Below are 18,986 nucleotides of genomic sequence, written 5' to 3' on the forward strand. Positions count from 1 at the left end.
CTTTGCCGTGGCCATTCGCCGGGGCTGGGGGCGGCTGCTCGGCTGAGGGGGCCGAGGGGAGCGTCCGGAACGTGGTGTGAGCCGGGCAGGCCTGGGAGGTGAGTGGCGCCCTGCAGCCTCCTGGTCCCCTAGCGCCCTCCCCCCGCGGAGTCCCGGGGGCTGGCTGCGTGACCCCCGTCAGAGCGGTAACGCCAGAGCCCCGCCCTGCGGCTACAGACCCCCCGTCAGAGCCGCCCCCGCTGTCACAGCAGTAACGCCCCAGACCCGCTCTGCGGCCACAGCCTCCCCCCCCCCGCCCCCGTCAGAGCGGTAACGCCCCAGATCCACCCTGCGGGCACAGCTCCCCTCCCCCGGCTGTCACAGCTGTAACGCCCCAGATCTTCCTTGCGGGCAAAGCCCCCCTAGCCGTGTGGCCCCGACTCAGGGCTACCTGTAGCTTAGCTGCAGTGAGTGATGGTACCACGTAGGGCAGGAGGGAGCTCCGGGAGGGTATTATGACTTTAAAAAAAAACACCATGGCCCCAGACAGCCACCCTCTGTGACTTGGTATTGGCCAAACAGGAGGAGGCTACACAGGGAATGCACAAGGTTGTATGGAATCTCTGCATCCAGGACCACAACGTATTTTACAGTGTTGGGGTGGTGTCATTATCTCTGGCTTAAAGCTGGGGAAACAGAGGTATAGAGGGAAAGTGACTTTCTCAGTATCACCCAACAAGTCAGTGGCACAGTTAGGCCAGTTTTCTGCTATGAAGTTTTGTTGGTTAGGAGTGTGAAAAAAATACACACGACCAGCTGGCAAAACTCCAATATTGATGCAGATAGGCCAATAGAAGAGTGCTCCTGTCAGCATAGTTAACGTCATTCAAGGAGGTGGTGGGATTATGCTGACAGACAAATTCCTGGTAGCATATGTGGCATATACATTATAGGGTTCTGCCGGTATAGGAATCCTGGCAAAACATTTGTAGTGTAGACAAGGCCTTGGGAGCAGAATCTAGGTCTCCTGACTCCTTTAGACACAAGACTACACTCCCTCCACGCAGTCTAATTACAAAATTCAAGTGTGTGCATGTTGTTACTTTCTGTAAAATTAAATAGCATCAAAGATCAACTCTTGAATGGGCCATTTTGTTTTCTAGGTCAAACTACTGCAGAACAGGGTCCTGTTGGGTAGGCAAAGTGTTTCCAGCACTTGTACTCCCTTGGGTTCAACCATGATTCACAGCCTCTTCCTGATTAACTCCTCAGGGGATATTTTTCTGGAGAAGCACTGGAAAAGTGTTGTCAGCCGCTCTGTTTGTGACTACTTTTTTGAAGCACAGGAGAGGGCTACCGAGGCAGAAAATGTACCTCCTGTGATCCCCACACCTCATCACTACCTCCTGAATGTTTATCGTCATAAGATTTTTTTTGTGGCAGTGATTCAGACAGAAGTGCCACCCCTCTTTGTCATTGAATTCTTACATCGGGTTGTGGACACTTTCCAGGTGAGAAAAGCAGGACATTATGTTTCTTATTTATCTATCATTGGTGCATTCACTGTCTTATAATAATAGTAAAGATCGCCTTGCAGCAATACTGTGTTGTTCAGTAGGAACTGCCACAGTGAGCTTTTTCGCAGCAGTGCCCTTTCTCTGCATGGCATGCTTTGCTTGGCTGGTGCAGACCAACAAAAGTGGATTTATAAATTAGGTCTCTACCATTTAGTTGTTTAATGTGCTCTACTACAATTCCTTGAATTCACATACGCTATTTAACACAATAGATCATTCTTTTCAGCAAGAACTCAAACAAAGGTAAAGCTCTTTCAGTGCAATTGCACCCCACTTCATGGTCTTGCCAAGTCAAAAGTCTGTAAGAAGAGATGGGTTTCACACAGTGGCTGAAAAATCAACAAGCTTGAGCTCTTTCAAATCCAGAGCCTGCCTCTAAGAACATCCTGTCACCTGACATGTAAAACTGGGGACTGTTAGCTCAAATACACTAGCTGATATTAACTTTGGAGATTCACAGCAGAGCATGGATGATGCTTCGCTTAGTCAACACCCAGCCATTTAGTGCTTATACAGTAAATCAAAGTGAACAACTTGAATTGTACCTGCAAACAAATAGACATTTGAGATCATATAAAACAAATTTCTATTAATTTAACAAAATAACCCTAACATGATAATTAACAACTTTGGGGTTTGCAGGGTCTTCTGCAGGGTGGGAAAGGGTATTAGATAGTGCTGAGAGTTAACTCAATAGCCTTTCACCTTTGCAGATCTGGGACTTAAATCCTTGCCTTGGATCATAAAGCAGCTGACTTGGTCAGTTTCTGAGTGTGGAGGACTGAAACACACAAGTTCTGAAAGATTGTGATTTTATGGTTATATTTAATTTATTTAAAAAAAAAAGCCAAAAGGAGAAAAAAAGGAACTCTGTTAAGTTACCAGTAATTCGCTTCCTCGTTTGTCTGTGTCCCATAATTGTCACTCTGCTCATGAGAAGACCAGAACTGGATCAGCAGCGAGGTGATTCCCAGTCAAGATGCAGCTGCATTCATAACTAGAAAAACAGGATATCAGGATCAACTTATATTTGCAAGGGTTATGGCATTGTATGGGCTGTTACTTACCGTATGTTTTATCCCAAAGTGGAGCTGCTGCCCGTGGGATTTTTTTTAATCTAATTTTGTTCTAATTGGACTTTTCTCCCTCAGAAGGAATTTGGGTGACTAACTGTATTTCTTTCTAATTATGGAGTGTTATCTTTGGATTTGGTTTCTCTGAGTTTTCTGTTGTGAATTTAACGTACAAATCTTGTTTCACAGAAAGATGAGTCACATTAGAGTTGCCCTAGAGCGTTAATAATATTCAGAGTACAGTAGTAATGGGATCCTTGGGCAATCTGGGGAAGGAAGGCAGACATCATGTTCTGCCTACAAAGCTCTGAATCCTGTGATCAGGATTTGAGGTGTCCCATGACCAGAGTTGCAGCAGAAGAGAGAAAATAGGAGCCTTTAGTAAAACTTCTTTATCATGGGTGCTTTGCTTCTGAGCACTATAGTCAGACACATGAATTCAGACGTGGGAAGTGTGTGTGGGGAATGGGATCAGAAATTAGGTAGATTCAGGGATCAGACTGGTAGGTGGAGCATGAAACTTGATGGTACTCTTCCAAGCCTTTCCCAGAGGAGATGTTCATAAATTGGAGAGGGCTTAGAGAAGAGCCACGAGAAAGACAAGACAAGATAAGAAAAGATGCCTTATAATTAGGGTGACCAGATATCCCGTTTTTATAGGGACAGTCCTGTTTTTGGGGACTTTTTCTTATATAGGCGCCTATTACCCCCCGGCTCCCTGTCCTGTTTTTTCACAGTTGCTATCTGGTCATCCTACTTATAATAACGATAACCTAAGTAGACTGAGCTCTCTGAGTCTAACAAAGAAAAGGTTACAGATGACTTGATTACAGTTGTTAAGTATTTTCATGAGGAACAAATATTTGGTAATGGGCTCTTCAAACTATCGGAGAAAGGTACAACATAATCCAATGGCTGGAAATTGAAGCTAGACAAATTCAGACTGGAAATAAGGTGTACATTTTTAACAGTGTATTCACCATTGGAACAATTTACCGAGAGTCGTGGTGGATTCTCCCTCACTGACAGTTTTTATATCAAGATTGGATGTTTGTCTAAAAAATCTGCTCTGGGAATTATTTTTGGGAAGTTCTGTGGCGGGGGGGCTCTAGGTATTTTGCCGCCCCAAGCGCTGCAGGCAGGCTGCCTTCGGCGGCTTGCCTGTGGGAGGTCCCTGGTCCCGCGAATTCGGTGGCAGCCTGCTGGAGGTCCTCCGAAGTCGCGGGACCAGCGGACCCTCCGCAGACATGCCGCTGAAAGCAACCTGCCTGCCGCCCTCACAGCGACCGGCAGAACGCCCCCCGCGGCTTGCCGCCCTAAGCACGCACTTGGGGTGCTAGTGCCTGGAGCCGCCCCTGTTCTGTGTCCTATGTTGTGCTGGAGGTCAGACTACATGATTGTGGCTGTCCCTTCTGCCCATGGAGTCTGAGTCTGGAGCTATTCTCAGTAGATTGTGCAGGTTGCTTGTTGGGCTTATGCTGGGCTCCCATGGGTTCTTCTAGGTTCTTCATGTTTGGCTTCCCATTCATGAGGCTCATGTGCCCCAGGAGGCTGCTTGAGCTTGGCTGTCTTCTGGGAGTTCTTCTAGATTCTTTGGACTTGGCTCCTTCTTGGTTGTGGGGGCTGGAGAGAAGTGGCAGTGTTGTTCAAGCTCACTCACAGCAGTGCCAAAATGAGCTGTCACTCTCAGTACATTATTCAAATGGTCATTCTATGATTCTCCCCCCCCCCCCTTCTTACAAGCTTTGCAGTGAAATAGTTAATATTTCAAGTATCAAAGTTATCATTGGCTGTTTGAGTTAGATGAATGAGGCAGTTCACACCTCTACACAGCCTGCAGCAGCACCTTCCAGCCCAGGTTGAGAGACTTGCACTGGACTTGTACTGCCTACTAAAAATAGCTGTGCTGATAGCAATTTGAAATTGAGGCTGGGTTCTGAAGACCACTACCCTCCCTAAGCTTGAGAGCCCAACCTCCAGCCTGAGCTACAATGTCTACAACATCTATTTTTAGCACAGTATTGCAAGCCCATGTCTGACAACCTGGGTTGGGAGGCTTGCTGCCACACATTGTGTAAGTATATTCAGAGCTGTTGCACTAGTTCAGGGGTAGGCAACCTATGGCATGGGTGCCGAAGGCGGCACGCGAGCTGATTTTCAGTGGCAATCACAATGCCCAGGTCCTGGCCACCAGTCCGGGGGGCTCTGCATTTTAATTTAATTTTAAATGAAGTTTCTTAAACATTTTAAAAACCTTATTTACTTTACATACAACAATAGTTTAGTTATATATTATAGACTTAGAGAAAGATCTTCTAAAAAATTTTAAAATGTATTAATTGGCACTCGAAACCTTACACTAGAGTGAATAAATGAAGACTCGGCACACCACTTCTGAAAGGTTGCTGACCCCTGCACTAGTTACTCAAGTTGCATTCTCAAGACTGTCTCAACAACCATAGTAGCTAGACACTTGACTTTTTTTTTTTTTTTTTTTAAGTGAAAACTTAGAATCTGAAGAATGAGAAAAGAACAAGAAAGAGGTGCAGGTGCCCTTCACTGCATACTAGCAGTCAAAGAGCCCTGGATAAACACACACACATCACCAGGGCAAATATATTGTTACACTATTTTAACGTTTTGTAGTACCTTTCATTACAAAGGATCCCAGAGTGCTTCACAAACTTCACAGATGATAATACTTGGCATTTGCATCATCCTTTTGTGTTTAAAGTGTTGCAAGTGTATAGATAAAATAAAATGATAAAATGTGTAATGGCTTAACCCCTACTGACATGCAACCATCTCTTGGATGGCACGTGGTAGCTGCTTAACATTACACAGGTACTATGTGACAGTTGAGGATAGGAAAAGAAGAATCATCTCTGTAGTTGATGTTTGGGGGTGGGTTGGGGTAGAATTAGGTAGGCAGGATATAGTAACACACATCAGAATTTTGGCAAAATAGCATAGTAATACTCTTGTTTTTATGAAAAATGCTTTGGCTTTCTAATAAGCATGCATGGTCAGGAGCTTGGTTTTACTGAAAAATGACTTCTTAAGCCACACACAGCCCCTAGCATCAAGCTGTGGCATTGATTTATGCTCCATCAAAGGGAACTGCTGAATCACCAACACTACTTCCTCCTTCGAGATCTCCCATCCCAGTTGCTAAACTGGTAAGATTTGATGGCCTCACAGCCTGACTTGTTATGCTCTGACCAGAAATTGTAATACTGTTAAATACATGGGGGGGGGGGTGGGAAGTGAGAAACAGTGAAGGAAGCATAGCCAAGCTGTACCAACTGTCATTGAGAGTCCGAGTGACTGAAGCAGATGCTGGGCTGGGGATCTTCTATTATTCATGCTACAGGTTTCTCTTTTTACCCTCTTCTCAAGATTGCGTGCATGGTTTCTGCCCTTCAGAAGGAGAGAATTACTTCTTAGGCTCTTCAACAGACTGTGGAATACCAGACTTTTGCTCTCAGAACCTAGTGTTAGCAGACCATTTAAGTTACCTTGGGCTTTGTTGGCAGTATATAAGAATCGGAAAGGTCATCGGGGAGAAAAGACCGAGAGCAGTGTGGGAGGGAGGCACTTTAGAAATGTCAGTTGGTGAATGTGTTTCCCTGTAAAACAAGACCAGGTAGAAAGGAACAGCATCAAAATCAGCTTGCTGTAGTTTTCCAGCTCTCTCCTAGCCTTCCCCCATACAAGAGAGAGACGTTGTATAAATAACATACAACTTTCTTTAAAAACTGAAGTGACTTACACCAGTATAATAATACTCTGTGTTTTGCAATGTGAGTAACAAAACTAAGTGGAATATCTGTATGTCAAGAAGGGATTGTTCCCCTCAAGCAGCGGGACTATAGAGTCCTGCAGGTGACGTTTAGGATGTGTGAGAGAAGCAGCATAGCTAAGGCCTGGTCTGCACTAAAAAGGTAGGTCAACCTAGCTATGTCACTCACGTGTGTGAAAATCCACATCTCTGAGTGACATAGTTAATCCGACTTGACTTTCGGTATAGACAGTACTAGGTCAACGAAATAATTCTTCCCTCGACCTAGCTTCCTCCTCTGGGGAAGATGAATTACCTACAGTGAAGGGAGAACCCCTTCTGTTGGTGTAGGTAGTGTCTACACTGAAGAGTAAAGTGGCACAACTGCAGTAGGCGCAGCTGTAGCATTTCAAGTGTAGACAAGCTCTAATACTTGACTCTAATGATCAGACCCAGTGGTCTCTCACTTTTAGCAGCATTAAAATTCACAATTGTTCTTGTGAATATGCTTGGTGGAGAAGGTGGGTAATTGTGTCTGTTTCACACAGGATTATTTTGGTGTCTGCTCGGAAGTTGTAATCAAGGACAATGTGGTGGTGGTTTATGAGGTGCTGGAGGAGATGCTGGACAATGGATTCCCATTGGCTACTGAGTCCAATATCCTGAAGGAGCTGATAAAACCCCCCACCATATTGCGAACTGTTGTCAACACCATTACAGGTACAAGGGAGTGCGGAGTGGGAAAGGGGTTGAGTCATTGTGATGATCCTTCTGCTGAAGTGATTCCAAATGCTGGGGAAGGAGGAGGAGAAGTTGATATTCTGACCATATCCTCCTAACCTCCAGCATAGCTGTTGCTGTGAGGGAGCCCTTGTTGGCATATTAGCATGGAGGCAGTTCAGTTTCTAGCATTAGACATAGGATCTCCTTTATCTAAAAAGTCATCTGCCCACAATGGGTTGTCCTGCACTCTAGTCAGATCCATAAAATGACTTTATGGCCAGGGTTGGTTTCCTAAATGGACTGTTCCTCCTCCTCTCATATGAGGGGTTAGTGTGAGGGATGGCAGGAGAGTTAATGCTTGGTGAATTCATACTATGAGTCATTGGAGAATGACTACTGGAGTGATGAGGACTTCAGGAACAAATCAATATTCTATATGGGTGAGGTCAGGGGCTTCTTCTGGGGCTTTGCTAGCTGCTTGTGTTCATCCTGATCTCCTTAACCCTTCCAGGAAGCACCAATGTAGGTGACCAGCTCCCTACTGGACAACTATCAGTGGTGCCATGGCGACGGACCGGTGTGAAATACACCAATAATGAGGCATATTTTGATGTAATTGAGGAGATAGATGCAATCATTGACAAATCAGGTATGAGCATTCCTTCCAATTAAGGCTGAGATATCCTGCTCTGGGAGTACCTAGAGGGAGAGGATGTGTATTTTTCTTAGAGAAGGGAGGAGCGTTGGAAGCTCTGGAAATTTCCACTACATGCATCTGACGAAGTGGGTATTCACCCACGAAAGCTCATGCTCCAAAACGTCTGTTAGTCTATAAGGTGCCACAGGACTCTTTGCTGTTCTCATTCTGACCTCTTGACAGCTTAGATATGCTGTTTAGTCTTAAGTTTCTGTAAAGTGTCAGTGGATCCAAGCTGTAAGGCCTGAATAGGGTTTGTCTTGGGCACTGAGTAGTCTTATCATCTTCCTCTGCTCCCTTATGAAACCTTTATTATCAACTCTACATCTGAAAATAGAAGGTGAGAGGAAACCTTTGTTCTTGAAATTACTTCCTTAATCTTAATGCATCTTCCCACAGGTTCACTGGAGGTGAAGGCTGTCACTGTCAGCTGTAAAGTAGATGAGAGCCCATATTAGCAGTTCTCATTACTCTGGTATCGTCTCTAGATAACATTAGGAATAGGTAGGCTAATGTACTGAGCAAGCTAGAGGCACCAGAATTTTATGTAGGGTTTGGTTTTTATTCTCGTTGTTCGCTCTGTGTTGCAGTCTTCCCCACTTGTCCAGGATGAATTTCAGTCAGGTCCACAGTTGCCTTCATAACCTGTTTTGTTTTACTTCCTATTATAGGTTCCACAATTACAGCTGAAATCCAAGGAGTGATTGATGCTTGTGTTAAATTGACTGGAATGCCAGACCTCACCCTCTCTTTCATGGTAAAGTTCAAGAAAAGGGGTGATAGGTCCTCTTGATACTGTATAGAGGAAGTGCAGGATTCTTTAATCAATAGCCTTTACTGGGCTCCTAGGTGCCTCTAGCTATGACAGATTCCAGGAATACCAAGTAGAGAAGGGAAGAAGGAATGCATACGATGAAAAATCTCTATAAACATCTACAATTTTGAGTGTGGGGGGTTGGTGTTTGTTAGAAGTCGCCTACAGCAGTGTGTAGGCTCACTAAGCTCCAAGATGTAGCACTGCCTAAGGCAGCTTTCTCCCAGGGCTCATCTGTAATGAGTTCACATCAGGGTAGTTATTTGACATGACTAAATAGATAGACTTCTTATATGCTGGGATAGAATTACCACCACCATAGGTACACCTGTTACACAAATATTAAACAGCTTAACACTGCTACAGAACAGAATGGGAGACACAGTTGCCAACTTTCACATGGTAAATAAGCACCCTAATTTTCACAATAAGCCAAAAATCAAGCTAATCCCGTTTCAAAACAAGGCCAAAACAAGCCAATCCCTAAGAACCCCAACACTCTGCATGACTAGATCCTCCTGGTGTGCAGTCTGGGACTGTGGTGAGTCCGCTGTGCACCCCTGACTCACTCTCCCTGCTTACTGGAACCGATCCCCTCCCCCGCCAAAAGGCAACAAGCTACAAGCCAAAAACAACCAACAAGCAACTCACAAGCCAATTAAGCCAAAAGCAAGTCCAATTTCTGCGTTTTTTTCATGGGTTTGGCATGTCTGATGGGAGAATCTGTTGTGTGTCACGTAGCAGATGCTTGAGATGGTACACAGGAAAGGAACAAGAGGAAAGAGCATAGGCAGATTCCTTTTCACAAATTTTGTTGGTTTCTTGGACTTCTTGACTCAGTCTTATTTCAGAACCCCCGGTTACTGGATGATGTCAGCTTCCATCCATGTGTCCGTTTCAAGCGCTGGGAATCAGAGCGGATCCTCTCTTTCATCCCACCAGATGGAAATTTCCGATTGCTCTCCTATCATGTCAGCGCTCAGAAGTAAGTAGGGAATTTAGAACTGCGAGTTTTCAAAATCTGGACTTTTGTCCCTTCCTGCTCATTGCTAAATAGAGTCTCTAGAGAAGGATCACTTGTTTCCTTTGCTGAGTAAGGAGCTGGGAAAACTAGTGCTATTTTTTAATTTAAACTCTTTACTCTTTGAGGCAATAATCTTGCAATTTCAGTTCTGCAAGCCAACTCTGTCCACGTTCCAGTGGCAGGTGTGTAATCTACGGTTGGGACAAAGTAGGCAGTAGTGTCTGCCGTCTATTTTAATTCATTACACTAACAAGGCTCCTTAAAATAAAGTAAAATAATAGCATAATCCGATTATGTTGGTGTCTGTTTTAATGGAACTGGTAGTTTTTATTCCAGCAGTTTGGGTTTCACCATGAAAAGATGTGCGTCTTGGCACTAGACGCTGAAGCTATTTATTAGACTTGGTTGAGCAAAGTGCATCTTGAAATCTGCACTATATAGAAAAGAGCAAAAAGGTGGGGTCAGGCTGCAAACACACTTACATAGTCCAAGGCAGTGCTGCTGCCTTTGCTTAGAGCAACTTGCTGACATAGTCCCATTTTGCAAGAAAAACCAACGTCCTTCACCCTCAAAGCATGTTCCAAACAATAATTAATCTTTGACACACCAGCAATGTGAGGAAGTGGGAAAGTGAGGTACAGAAAGATTGTGACCTACCAAAGCATATGGTTAACAGAGCTGAGATGGCATCCTGACTTCCCAGTCTGGGCTTTAGCTATGATATAACACTCATTTTCTTCTTCCTTATGCAGAAGGAATGTCTTGTAGTGTTGGCTATGCAGGGCCTGGGTGATGATTGTGGAATAGAAAGTGGTGAGGGGTAGGTTACAATAGCAGTGACTTGTCCTTTATTTCAGCTTGGTGGCAATTCCTGTCTATGTTAAACACAACATCAGTTTCCGTGACAGCAGCTCATTGGGACGCTTTGAGATCACTGTGGGACCCAAGCAGACTATGGGAAAGACTGTAGAGGGGGTGATGGTCACCAGCCAGATGCCAAAAGGGGTCTTGAACATGAGCCTCACCCCCTCACAGGGAATGCACACCTTTGATCCAGTTACAAAGGTGAGAGAAAAGAATGCAGTAGGACTTTTCTTGAAGCCTGATGTACATGGGTCACTCTCTTGGTAAGAACATAACATAAGACCAAAAGTCCATCTAGGCCAGTTTCCTGTCTTCCAACAGTGTCCAAACTTCATACACTGCTTTCTCTGGGTTTTGACCTAAGATCTGGAGGAGAGCTCCTTGTCTCAAGAAATGTCTCCACTTGTTTGGCCCTGAGCATCACTCCCAGCAGAGCCTTCCCTACCTGGAGAGAGCCCACTGCCCTGTACTGAGAGGAATTCTTACATAGTTGGGCCAAAACCAGTCACTTCCACCCATTGTGATGCAGACTGGTCAGCTCAGTCCCCTGAGCAAAAGCTAACCCCCTCTGAGTTGGGATGGGCAATACCTTGGAAGTGGAGATGGGGATTATCTCCTGTAGTAAAACACCTGATTTTTGGTCACTCACTCCTGGGTGGTGATGGGAACAGAGTTACAAGGATTGTAATGCTCCACAAGAAGGATTTATTGCTACATGGTTGGACTACGGGTCTGTGTAAAGGAGTGTGCCTCTTGAACTGTAATTACAAATTTCCTTGCCATAAGGTCTTATTAAAGGAGATATACTTATTTTTATTAGTTTGTTTATTTTGGGTCCATTTGCCCAGATTCCTTTACAGGGAACATTTGATGCCCCAGCTGGGTGAAAGTGAGGTGGAGTCTCACTGGCAATGCCAATCCTGGCCACTGAGGGGCACACTTCTTTAATCAGACCCACAGTTTCACCATGCAGCATTAAATCCTCTTCATGGCTTGAATGCAGACAACCAAATACTGGGATTTGTTGAAAGCATCATTACTCAAAACCATCGAAAGGGGGATGGTCCTTTACAGCAGCGGTTCTCAACCAGTGGTATGTGTACCCCGGGAGTGAGCAGAGGTCTTCTGGGGGTACATCAGTTCATCTACAGGCTACATAAAAAGAACTAGCAAAGTCAGTACAAACTAGAATTTCATACAGACAATGACTTGTTCATAGTGCTCTATATGCCATACACTGAAATGTAAGTACAATTTTTATATTCTAATTGAGTTATAATTATATGGTAAAAATGAGAAAGAAAGCAATTTTTCAGTAATAGTGTGCTGTGACACTTTTGTATTTTTATATCTGATTTTGTAAGCAAGTCGTTTTTAAGTGAGATGAAACTTGGGGATATGCAAAACAGATCAGACTCCCAAAATGAGTACAGTAATCTGGAACGATTGAGCCACTGCTTTACAAGGTATCACCATTTCATCCATCTGTCTCAATACCTTCTTTCTGTCCTTTGAAGTTGCTCTCATGGGATGTAGGGAAAATAAACCCCCAGAAGCTGCCGAATCTGAAGGGGACTATGAGCCTTCAAGCTGGCACATCCAAACCCGATGAGAATCCCACCATCAACCTTCAGTTTAAAATTCAGCAGCTGGCTATCTCTGGTAAGTGACTGGCTGGAGCCTGCACAGTCCTATTCTACTTCATGCACTGGGTGAATATATGTCTGACATACAGAATGTGCTTCTAGATGCGTGTGGGGCCATGTGAGTGTCATAACTGGGTTTTTCATCTGAAATAGTCTCTGTAGTTGGACTACACACTAGTGTATGCTTAGGGGATTGTTCATACAGTCTCTCCTGACTGCTGTGTGGAACAGCCTGTCTATGCCCCCCTTAATTCCTTTCCCCCTCTAGAGCTCTGTAAAGCATTTTAGGGAAGTGTACAGCGTGTGTGAACAATGTTGTTAACAAAGTTGAGGCAGGTGGTAACCAGCAGCCTATATCTCTTTGCCTTCCTTCTGTTTTCCAGTATTGCCTGCATGTTGTTTCTAGCTTTTGTGCTTTCTCAAGGCCTCTCCCCATCATCTGTGGCAGTATTGCAGCTCTCCTCCAACCCCCAAAGTTTCACTGTCTTTTCAATTTTTTTAGGGCTGAAGGTGAATCGCCTGGACATGTATGGGGAGAAGTACAAACCGTTCAAGGGCATTAAATACATGACCAAGGCTGGCAAGTTCCAAGTCCGAACTTAGAGAGCCCAAGAGTGAGGCAAGAACCACAAGCACTTTCTTATTTCCTATGTACCCAGTTGTTGGATTCAGCCTCTGCTCGCTATCAACCCCTTGGGGCTGCTCCCTTGCCTTTTTCTAGTTCCTCCAGGGATGCCAGTATCCAGCAGATTGGGAATGGCATATACAGGGAAGAGCAGGACTGACTTGAAACAATCTCAACTTTAGCTGAGTCTCAAGTTCTCAGGTGGGGTCAAAGGAAAATAGGAGAAATGTTTCAGTCCCTTGGGGCTGCGGGTTCAGATATGTCAACTAAGTTCTTGCCATCTTTAACCTGCTTGGCAAAGGACACTTTGGAGGCCTACTCCCCTTGTGAGCCCCCTTCCAGGCATTGCTAGGTTGGCTAGCATTTCTATGCAGATCGAACAAGGTTCAGTTAAAGAAGCTGGACTCAAAGTTTAATGGTTTAGAATTTGCTCCTCTCCCTAACTGGTGATTCTTGTTAGAACTGGAAGGAGAGAGAGGATTAGTCATGTGAGAAGGGGTCAGTTGGAGAGGCAAAGGGAGATGGAGGCATCTCCTTTCCAGAAGTGGGAAGGAGGGAGCAGGAGCCTGTTCAAAAGGTGCACAAGGGGAATAGGGGGGAAGTTGGAAGAGTGAATCTGGTTATCTCTTGCTACACGGAGCTCTCTTGATCATTACATTTCTTGAGCCTCTGAGAATAGACTGGAAATTCCCAACTAAACCTAGCCTTATGCCCTGCCAAGAGCTGACTGGAGCAGGGATTACCTTGTGATGTCTGAAGGATGGGGCTATCTGAACGTGCTTATTGTCATGAGACCCTGCTTCTGTTCTCTATTCAGTATTTGGGGGGGGGGGGTTCTCTTGGTTCCCTTGTTTGGGGGGGGGGACGGGACAGTTGTGTATATAATTATTTAAGCATCTGTATGAAGTGATGTCTGATGACAATCCTAACTGCTGCTGAATGAAGAGGATAGGCTTTGTCCTGGCAAAGTGTAGGGTGAGAGCGATGCCTCTCTCCCTATCTGTAACAATGGCTATGGTGGTTCCGCTGCTCACTGACGTGTTTGTTTAAAGTTCTGTGTCCTGGTATCTGTATTAGATTCCTGGCTGTACTACCTGATTCCACTCCCTGCCTTGTTCTGCTGCTGTGCTGGTAGACTCTAGCCTCTGTTGTCATTCCTCTGGGGCCATCTATCCTACGAGAGACTATGCCGCATTTGTTCCCGTACCAGCCTGTGCTGCATCTTGCTGCACAGAGTAAAGTATACATGGACAGTATGTATATAGCTCCAGGTGCCCATCATGTGCTCTTTCGTCACTGAAAGCCATTTGTGCTCTTACAGAGCAACAGAACTTACCTGTGGACTACTGTGTATGTGACTACATAACCTGGAAAGCTGCCTTGGCTGTGCAGTCGAGCACACATAACCTGTGTGTGTGTGATCAAGAGGGGTGACACCCGCTGTGGGATAACCTACATTCTGCTCTGATCTGTGTGTGATGGATGTTTGTAATGGGCGAGTGGTTCCTCATTTTCGAATTACAGATTCCTGTGCAACTAATATGAATGGTACTGCAGGGTGACCTAGGATCTGAGCATGCTGAGTGCAAGTGTAACAGTTGTACCAGGGTATCAATAAAGGTCAATTTTACCTGTTGTCTGTGTTCAGTGTTTTGTCTGGGGTTCAAAAGGGATGCAGAAGGTGTGCATGGTTGAAGCTAGATCGTGCTGACTGGGTCTTGGATGATGGGGGACCCCAATGAGATGATCACTGTATCAATAATCTGAATTTTTCCGAAGTCAGCTAGCTACCATGCTGAAATTAATTGGTTTATGGGAAATACCATTTCTGATGGCACCGAAAGATGTGCTATGCGCCTCCCAAAACAGAAGACATGGTACCTCATTATAAAAGACAGGATGTGGCTGATAGCTTATTCTCTGTGAGGCTCTGAGACTCTAGATCTTACTCACCTTCCTTGGTCTAACGTATCTTGAATTTGGTGACCTTTCTACAAACACCCTATCAGATCGGTCTTTTGCAGCCTGCCTGGACTGTCCAGGTATGCTGCAAAAGATACCTGTTTAATATGTTTTTTGGAGAGGGCTGAGTGTGCTTCCCAAAATGATGAAGGAATAGGAAGGAGTTCTGTAGGTTTCTTGTCTGCTGCCTATGTTCCTGTTGAAATAATTACATTAATGCAGTTGGGATTTCGTTGTATTTTATGGTTAAATGGTTTTGTTAGGATGCCTAGAGCCTTGGATAGGCATTTTTGTTGTTCATAATCTAAATAAATAAATACCTGCATGAGGAGATTACAAGCTAATATAGAATATAGGGCCAAACAAGGCACCAAGTAGAGGGGAGGGAAACATTAATGAGTTTACTCTGATGGCTAGGATGTGACTTCGTGGGGGAAAAGAAGGTGGGGTTTTAGGCGGCCTTGGGGTGTATTTTAATTAGAATAAATGTCTAGCTGGCAAACTTCTGGTAGGCATTGGGTTAGAAGTTCTTGAGGAGTTTGAATGAGATGTGGGTCTTCGCTTTGTCAACCTGTTAGTGAAGGGTGAGCTGTACATCAGAGGAAATAGCAGAGTGGTAAGAGAGCTGAAAGGAGAAGCAGAACAAATGACATTGAGGCTGGCATCAGTAATGAGGCAAGAGAATGATGCAATGAGAAATAAGGTCTGTTAAGTGCGAGAGGGCACAGTAATAGAAGATCTTGAAGGTGAGATAAATTAAGCTGAATACGATGTGGTCAGTGACAGGTCAGGGAAATGCTCTTGCCAATGGTAGGTTGTCTTTTAATAAACTAAAGATGGCACCATGGGCTTCAAGGAGACTGGAGAGGAAGTACCCAAGATAAGAGAAGGGCCAGAATGAGAGTGCTACATATAGAAGTTGAGTCTTGAAGCTGTTGTGGAGGAATAAGTGGTAGTGTTTGGACACAATCTGGTTGAGGGAAAGGAAGATGTCAAGGTTCCCCCTCTTTCCTCAGGCTAGAGGCCGGAGTAACAAACAGTGGAGGAGGCAGCGATTTTGGAAAGAAAGATGGGGAGTTCACTCTCTTATCCTTATTAAAATGACCACGAGCCATCCAAGAGATGTATGTAACAGATTGATAGCTGGACTGAATAGAAGGATCCCTTAATTCCAAGGTCAGAAGGGACCATTGTGATAATCTAGTGTGATCACCTGTGTAATAAGCGATAGAAACTCCCAAAAATAATTCCTAAAGCAGATCTTTGGTTAAAAAAGTTGCCAGTGATGGAGAATGCACCATGACCGTTGGTGAATTGTTCTAATGGTTAATTACCATCCCTGTTAAAAATGCGTGCCTTACTTCTAGTCTGAATTTGTCTACAATCCAGTCATGGGATTGTGTTATGGCTTTTTCTGCTAGATTGAAGAGCCCATTATCAAATGTTTGTTCCTCATGTAGGTACTTAAAACTGTGATCAAGTTGCCCCTTAACCTTCTCTTTGTTGAGCTAAATAGTTTCAGCTTCTCGATTCTGTCACATAAGGCATATTTTCTTATTCTTTAATTATTTTCATGGGTCTTCTCTGAACCCTCTCCAATTTTATCAACATCCTTCAACTATGGACACAAGAATTTGATAGCTGTAGTCACACCAAACACAGTGCCAAATACAGAAGTAAAATAGCCTCTCTACTACTACTGGAGATTCCCCTGTGTATTTATCCAAGGATCATACTAACTCTTAACCACAGTTGCCCTGGGAGCTTACGTTCATTCAGCTGATTATCCACCACAACCTCCAAATCCTTTTCAAGTCATTTCCCAGGCTAGAGTCCCTCAACTTGTAAGTATGGCCTACATTCTTTGTGCCAAGTGTATACATTTTACATTTAGCTGTATTAAAACACATGTTGCTTGCTTGCTCCCAGTTTACCAAATAATCCAGATCACTCTGTCAGAATGACCTCTCCCCTTCATTATTTACCACGCCGCCAATTTCTGTTTCCTCCGCAAACTTTATCAGTGATGATTTTATGTTTTCTTCCAAGTCATTGATAAAAATGTTAAATAGCATAGGCCCAAGAGTCAATCCCTTTGGAATCCCACTGGAAGCACACCTGCTTGATGATGATGATGATGATTCCCCATTTACAATTACATTTTGAGACTTATCAACCAGCTTTTAATCTATTTAATGTGTGCCATGTTAATTCTGTATCATTCTGTTTTTGATAAAATGTCATGCAATACAAGTCAGCACCTTACAGAAATAAAAATATTACATCAACAGAATTGCCTGTATCAACCAAATTTGTAATCTCATCAAAAAGGATACCAAGTTAGTTTGACAAGATCCATTTTCCATAAACCAGTGTTGGTTGGCATTAATTATATATTGCCCTCTTTTAATTCTGTATTAATTGAGTCTCATATCAGCCGCTCCATTATCTTTCCAGGCCAGGTGTGAATGTGAGTTGGCAGCATAGAGATGGTTGCAAAAGCTGGCTGCCTTAGTGAAACTTACAGCATTGCCTCTGCCACTCGGCTGTCTCAGGATAATCCTCCAGTGAGTAACTTGTCAAATATAGAGTTGGAAATGCGTATGATGCCAAACCCTTTATCTGAGGCTTCCACCTGCTTTCTGTGATTTGCATCTCTGTGGAGTTCCATTGTATTTCTTTCCTATGCCAAGTAGGTGGTGTCCTAACTCAAATAATGAACAATTTTTTTACTGAATAGAACAGTGGTCCCCAACCTTTTTCGTCTGGGACGAGCATCTGCCAAGATGTTGCCGCTTCTCAGCAGCATTAATAGGCGTAGCCGCCGACAAGCATCATCATCCAGAGGTGTCGCTGCTAAATGCCGCTGATTTTCAGGGGCATTTCGGCAGTAACGCCTCTGGATGACGCTGCTTGTCAGTGGCATTTCAGCGGATGCTCATCCGCCGGCCAGTACACGGGCACACATAGATGCCCCGGCGCGTGCCATGGCGCCCGTGGGCACCATGTTGGGGACCCCTGGAATAGAACATAGAACCAAAGTCACTGTCCTATACACACTGCTCATGTCTTGCACTGGAATGGTGGAGTATGTTTTTACATCTGGTGCAGGCTGATGGACTTGCACGTGCTAAGAAAACAGGCTCAGCAGGTTTGGAGATGATTTTAGGGGAAGATGGAAATGGAGTTGTCTCCTTCTCTAAGAGTAATATTTATAAAAGACAACTAGATAACTGTGGGGAAAGCATTGCAGAGGGGACTGTAGGGGTACTTATACTGTGGGAATGGGGCTAGCTTACATTGAGGTTAGTTTGAGGGGTTTACTCTGGATGACTTTCTCTACAAGGGCCTGTTTACAAGCAGGTGGCTGGAAAGACAGGGTTGCTTTCTACAGGGAATTCACTTCACCCAAGGCCAGAGTGGAAGGGATAGGCCTCTCTGAATACTCTAATCTCAGAATGCCATCTGTTCCATAGGCCTCTGTCTTTGGTGGAAGAGCATGGTGGTTGATCACCAGAGTTTTGTCAAAGCTGTGATATATCACTAACCAACAGAAATGTTTTCTAATGTACTCATCTTGAGCAAATAAGGAAAGCTGGCCTTGTGGGTTAGGCAGTCCTGGGGGAGCTGAGATTAGTCCCCCGTTCTGCCACAGACTCCCTGTCTGGCCTTGAGCAAATCACTTAATATCTCTCTCAGTTTATACTTCTATAAAACAAGGATAATACTTACTTTCTCCTACCCTTGTCTCTCATCTATTTAGATCATAAGCTCTTCTGGCAGGGACTGTCTCTATGTGAATGTACCATACTTAGCACAATGAGACCCTGATCTTGGTTGGGGCATCTATGCATTGCTATAATGCAAATAAATAATGGTTTAAATTTTATAGGCTGTCTTGGTATATGGTACCAGGGTTTAGCCTGTGCTGTTTCCTGTCAAGAGATGTTCCCATCTGGATATAATTTGAAATTATCTCAACCTCTTCAACATTTAAATGGTTGGTTGTGCTATAAACCAAAGGTCTGGTGCAGGGGAAGCCTGTGCGCCGTCACATCAGATGACAATTGAAGGAAATGTTAACTTAAAAGATACTTTCTGACCAATAAAACAGGCTTCTTACAAGCTATTGCTATTGTAGCTCAAGATTCAGCTTTGGTGTCTGGGAAGGAATGTTTGTCTTCCTTACTGTTAGCAGATTTTGTTACAGAGATCTATAAA

The 18,986-nt window shown here is 44.2% G+C and overlaps 1 protein-coding gene across 2 annotated transcripts; it reads left to right on the forward strand.

Annotated features, from left to right (window-relative positions):
* The first annotated feature begins 1,125 nt into the window (after positions 1-1,125).
* AP3M2 (adaptor related protein complex 3 subunit mu 2) lies at positions 1,126-14,438 on the forward strand. Of its 2 annotated transcripts, none has more exons than XM_050940132.1 (8): positions 1,126-1,490; positions 6,959-7,130; positions 7,645-7,782; positions 8,502-8,587; positions 9,496-9,629; positions 10,526-10,733; positions 12,050-12,194; positions 12,681-14,438. In XM_050940132.1, the coding sequence occupies exons 1-8, from the start codon at positions 1,218-1,220 to the stop codon at positions 12,779-12,781; spliced, it is 1,257 nt and encodes a 418-aa protein (XP_050796089.1). In that variant the 5' UTR covers positions 1,126-1,217; the 3' UTR covers positions 12,782-14,438. The 2 variants fall into 2 exon arrangements, with proteins under 2 accessions (XP_050796089.1, XP_050796090.1); XM_050940133.1 differs by lacking the exon at positions 1,126-1,490 and adding an exon at positions 5,826-6,125.
* Positions 14,439-18,986: the final 4,548 nt, after the last annotated feature.

This window comes from Gopherus flavomarginatus, chromosome 2, assembly GCF_025201925.1.
Source record: "Gopherus flavomarginatus isolate rGopFla2 chromosome 2, rGopFla2.mat.asm, whole genome shotgun sequence".
Taxonomy (NCBI): Eukaryota; Metazoa; Chordata; order Testudines; family Testudinidae; genus Gopherus; species Gopherus flavomarginatus.

What these genes read in the sequence shown, in the direction of transcription:
- AP3M2 (XM_050940132.1), top strand. Translation starts at nt 1,218, where the DNA reads ATGATTCACAGCCTCTTCCTGATTAACTCCTCAGGGGATATTTTTCTG. An exon ending in GGGTTGTGGACACTTTCCAG is followed by an intron (nt 1,491 to 6,958) that starts GTGAGAAAAGCA and finishes TGTTTCACACAG; the next exon opens with GATTATTTTGGTGTCTGCTC. An exon ending in TATCATGTCAGCGCTCAGAA is followed by an intron (nt 9,630 to 10,525) that starts GTAAGTAGGGAA and finishes CCTTTATTTCAG; the next exon opens with CTTGGTGGCAATTCCTGTCT.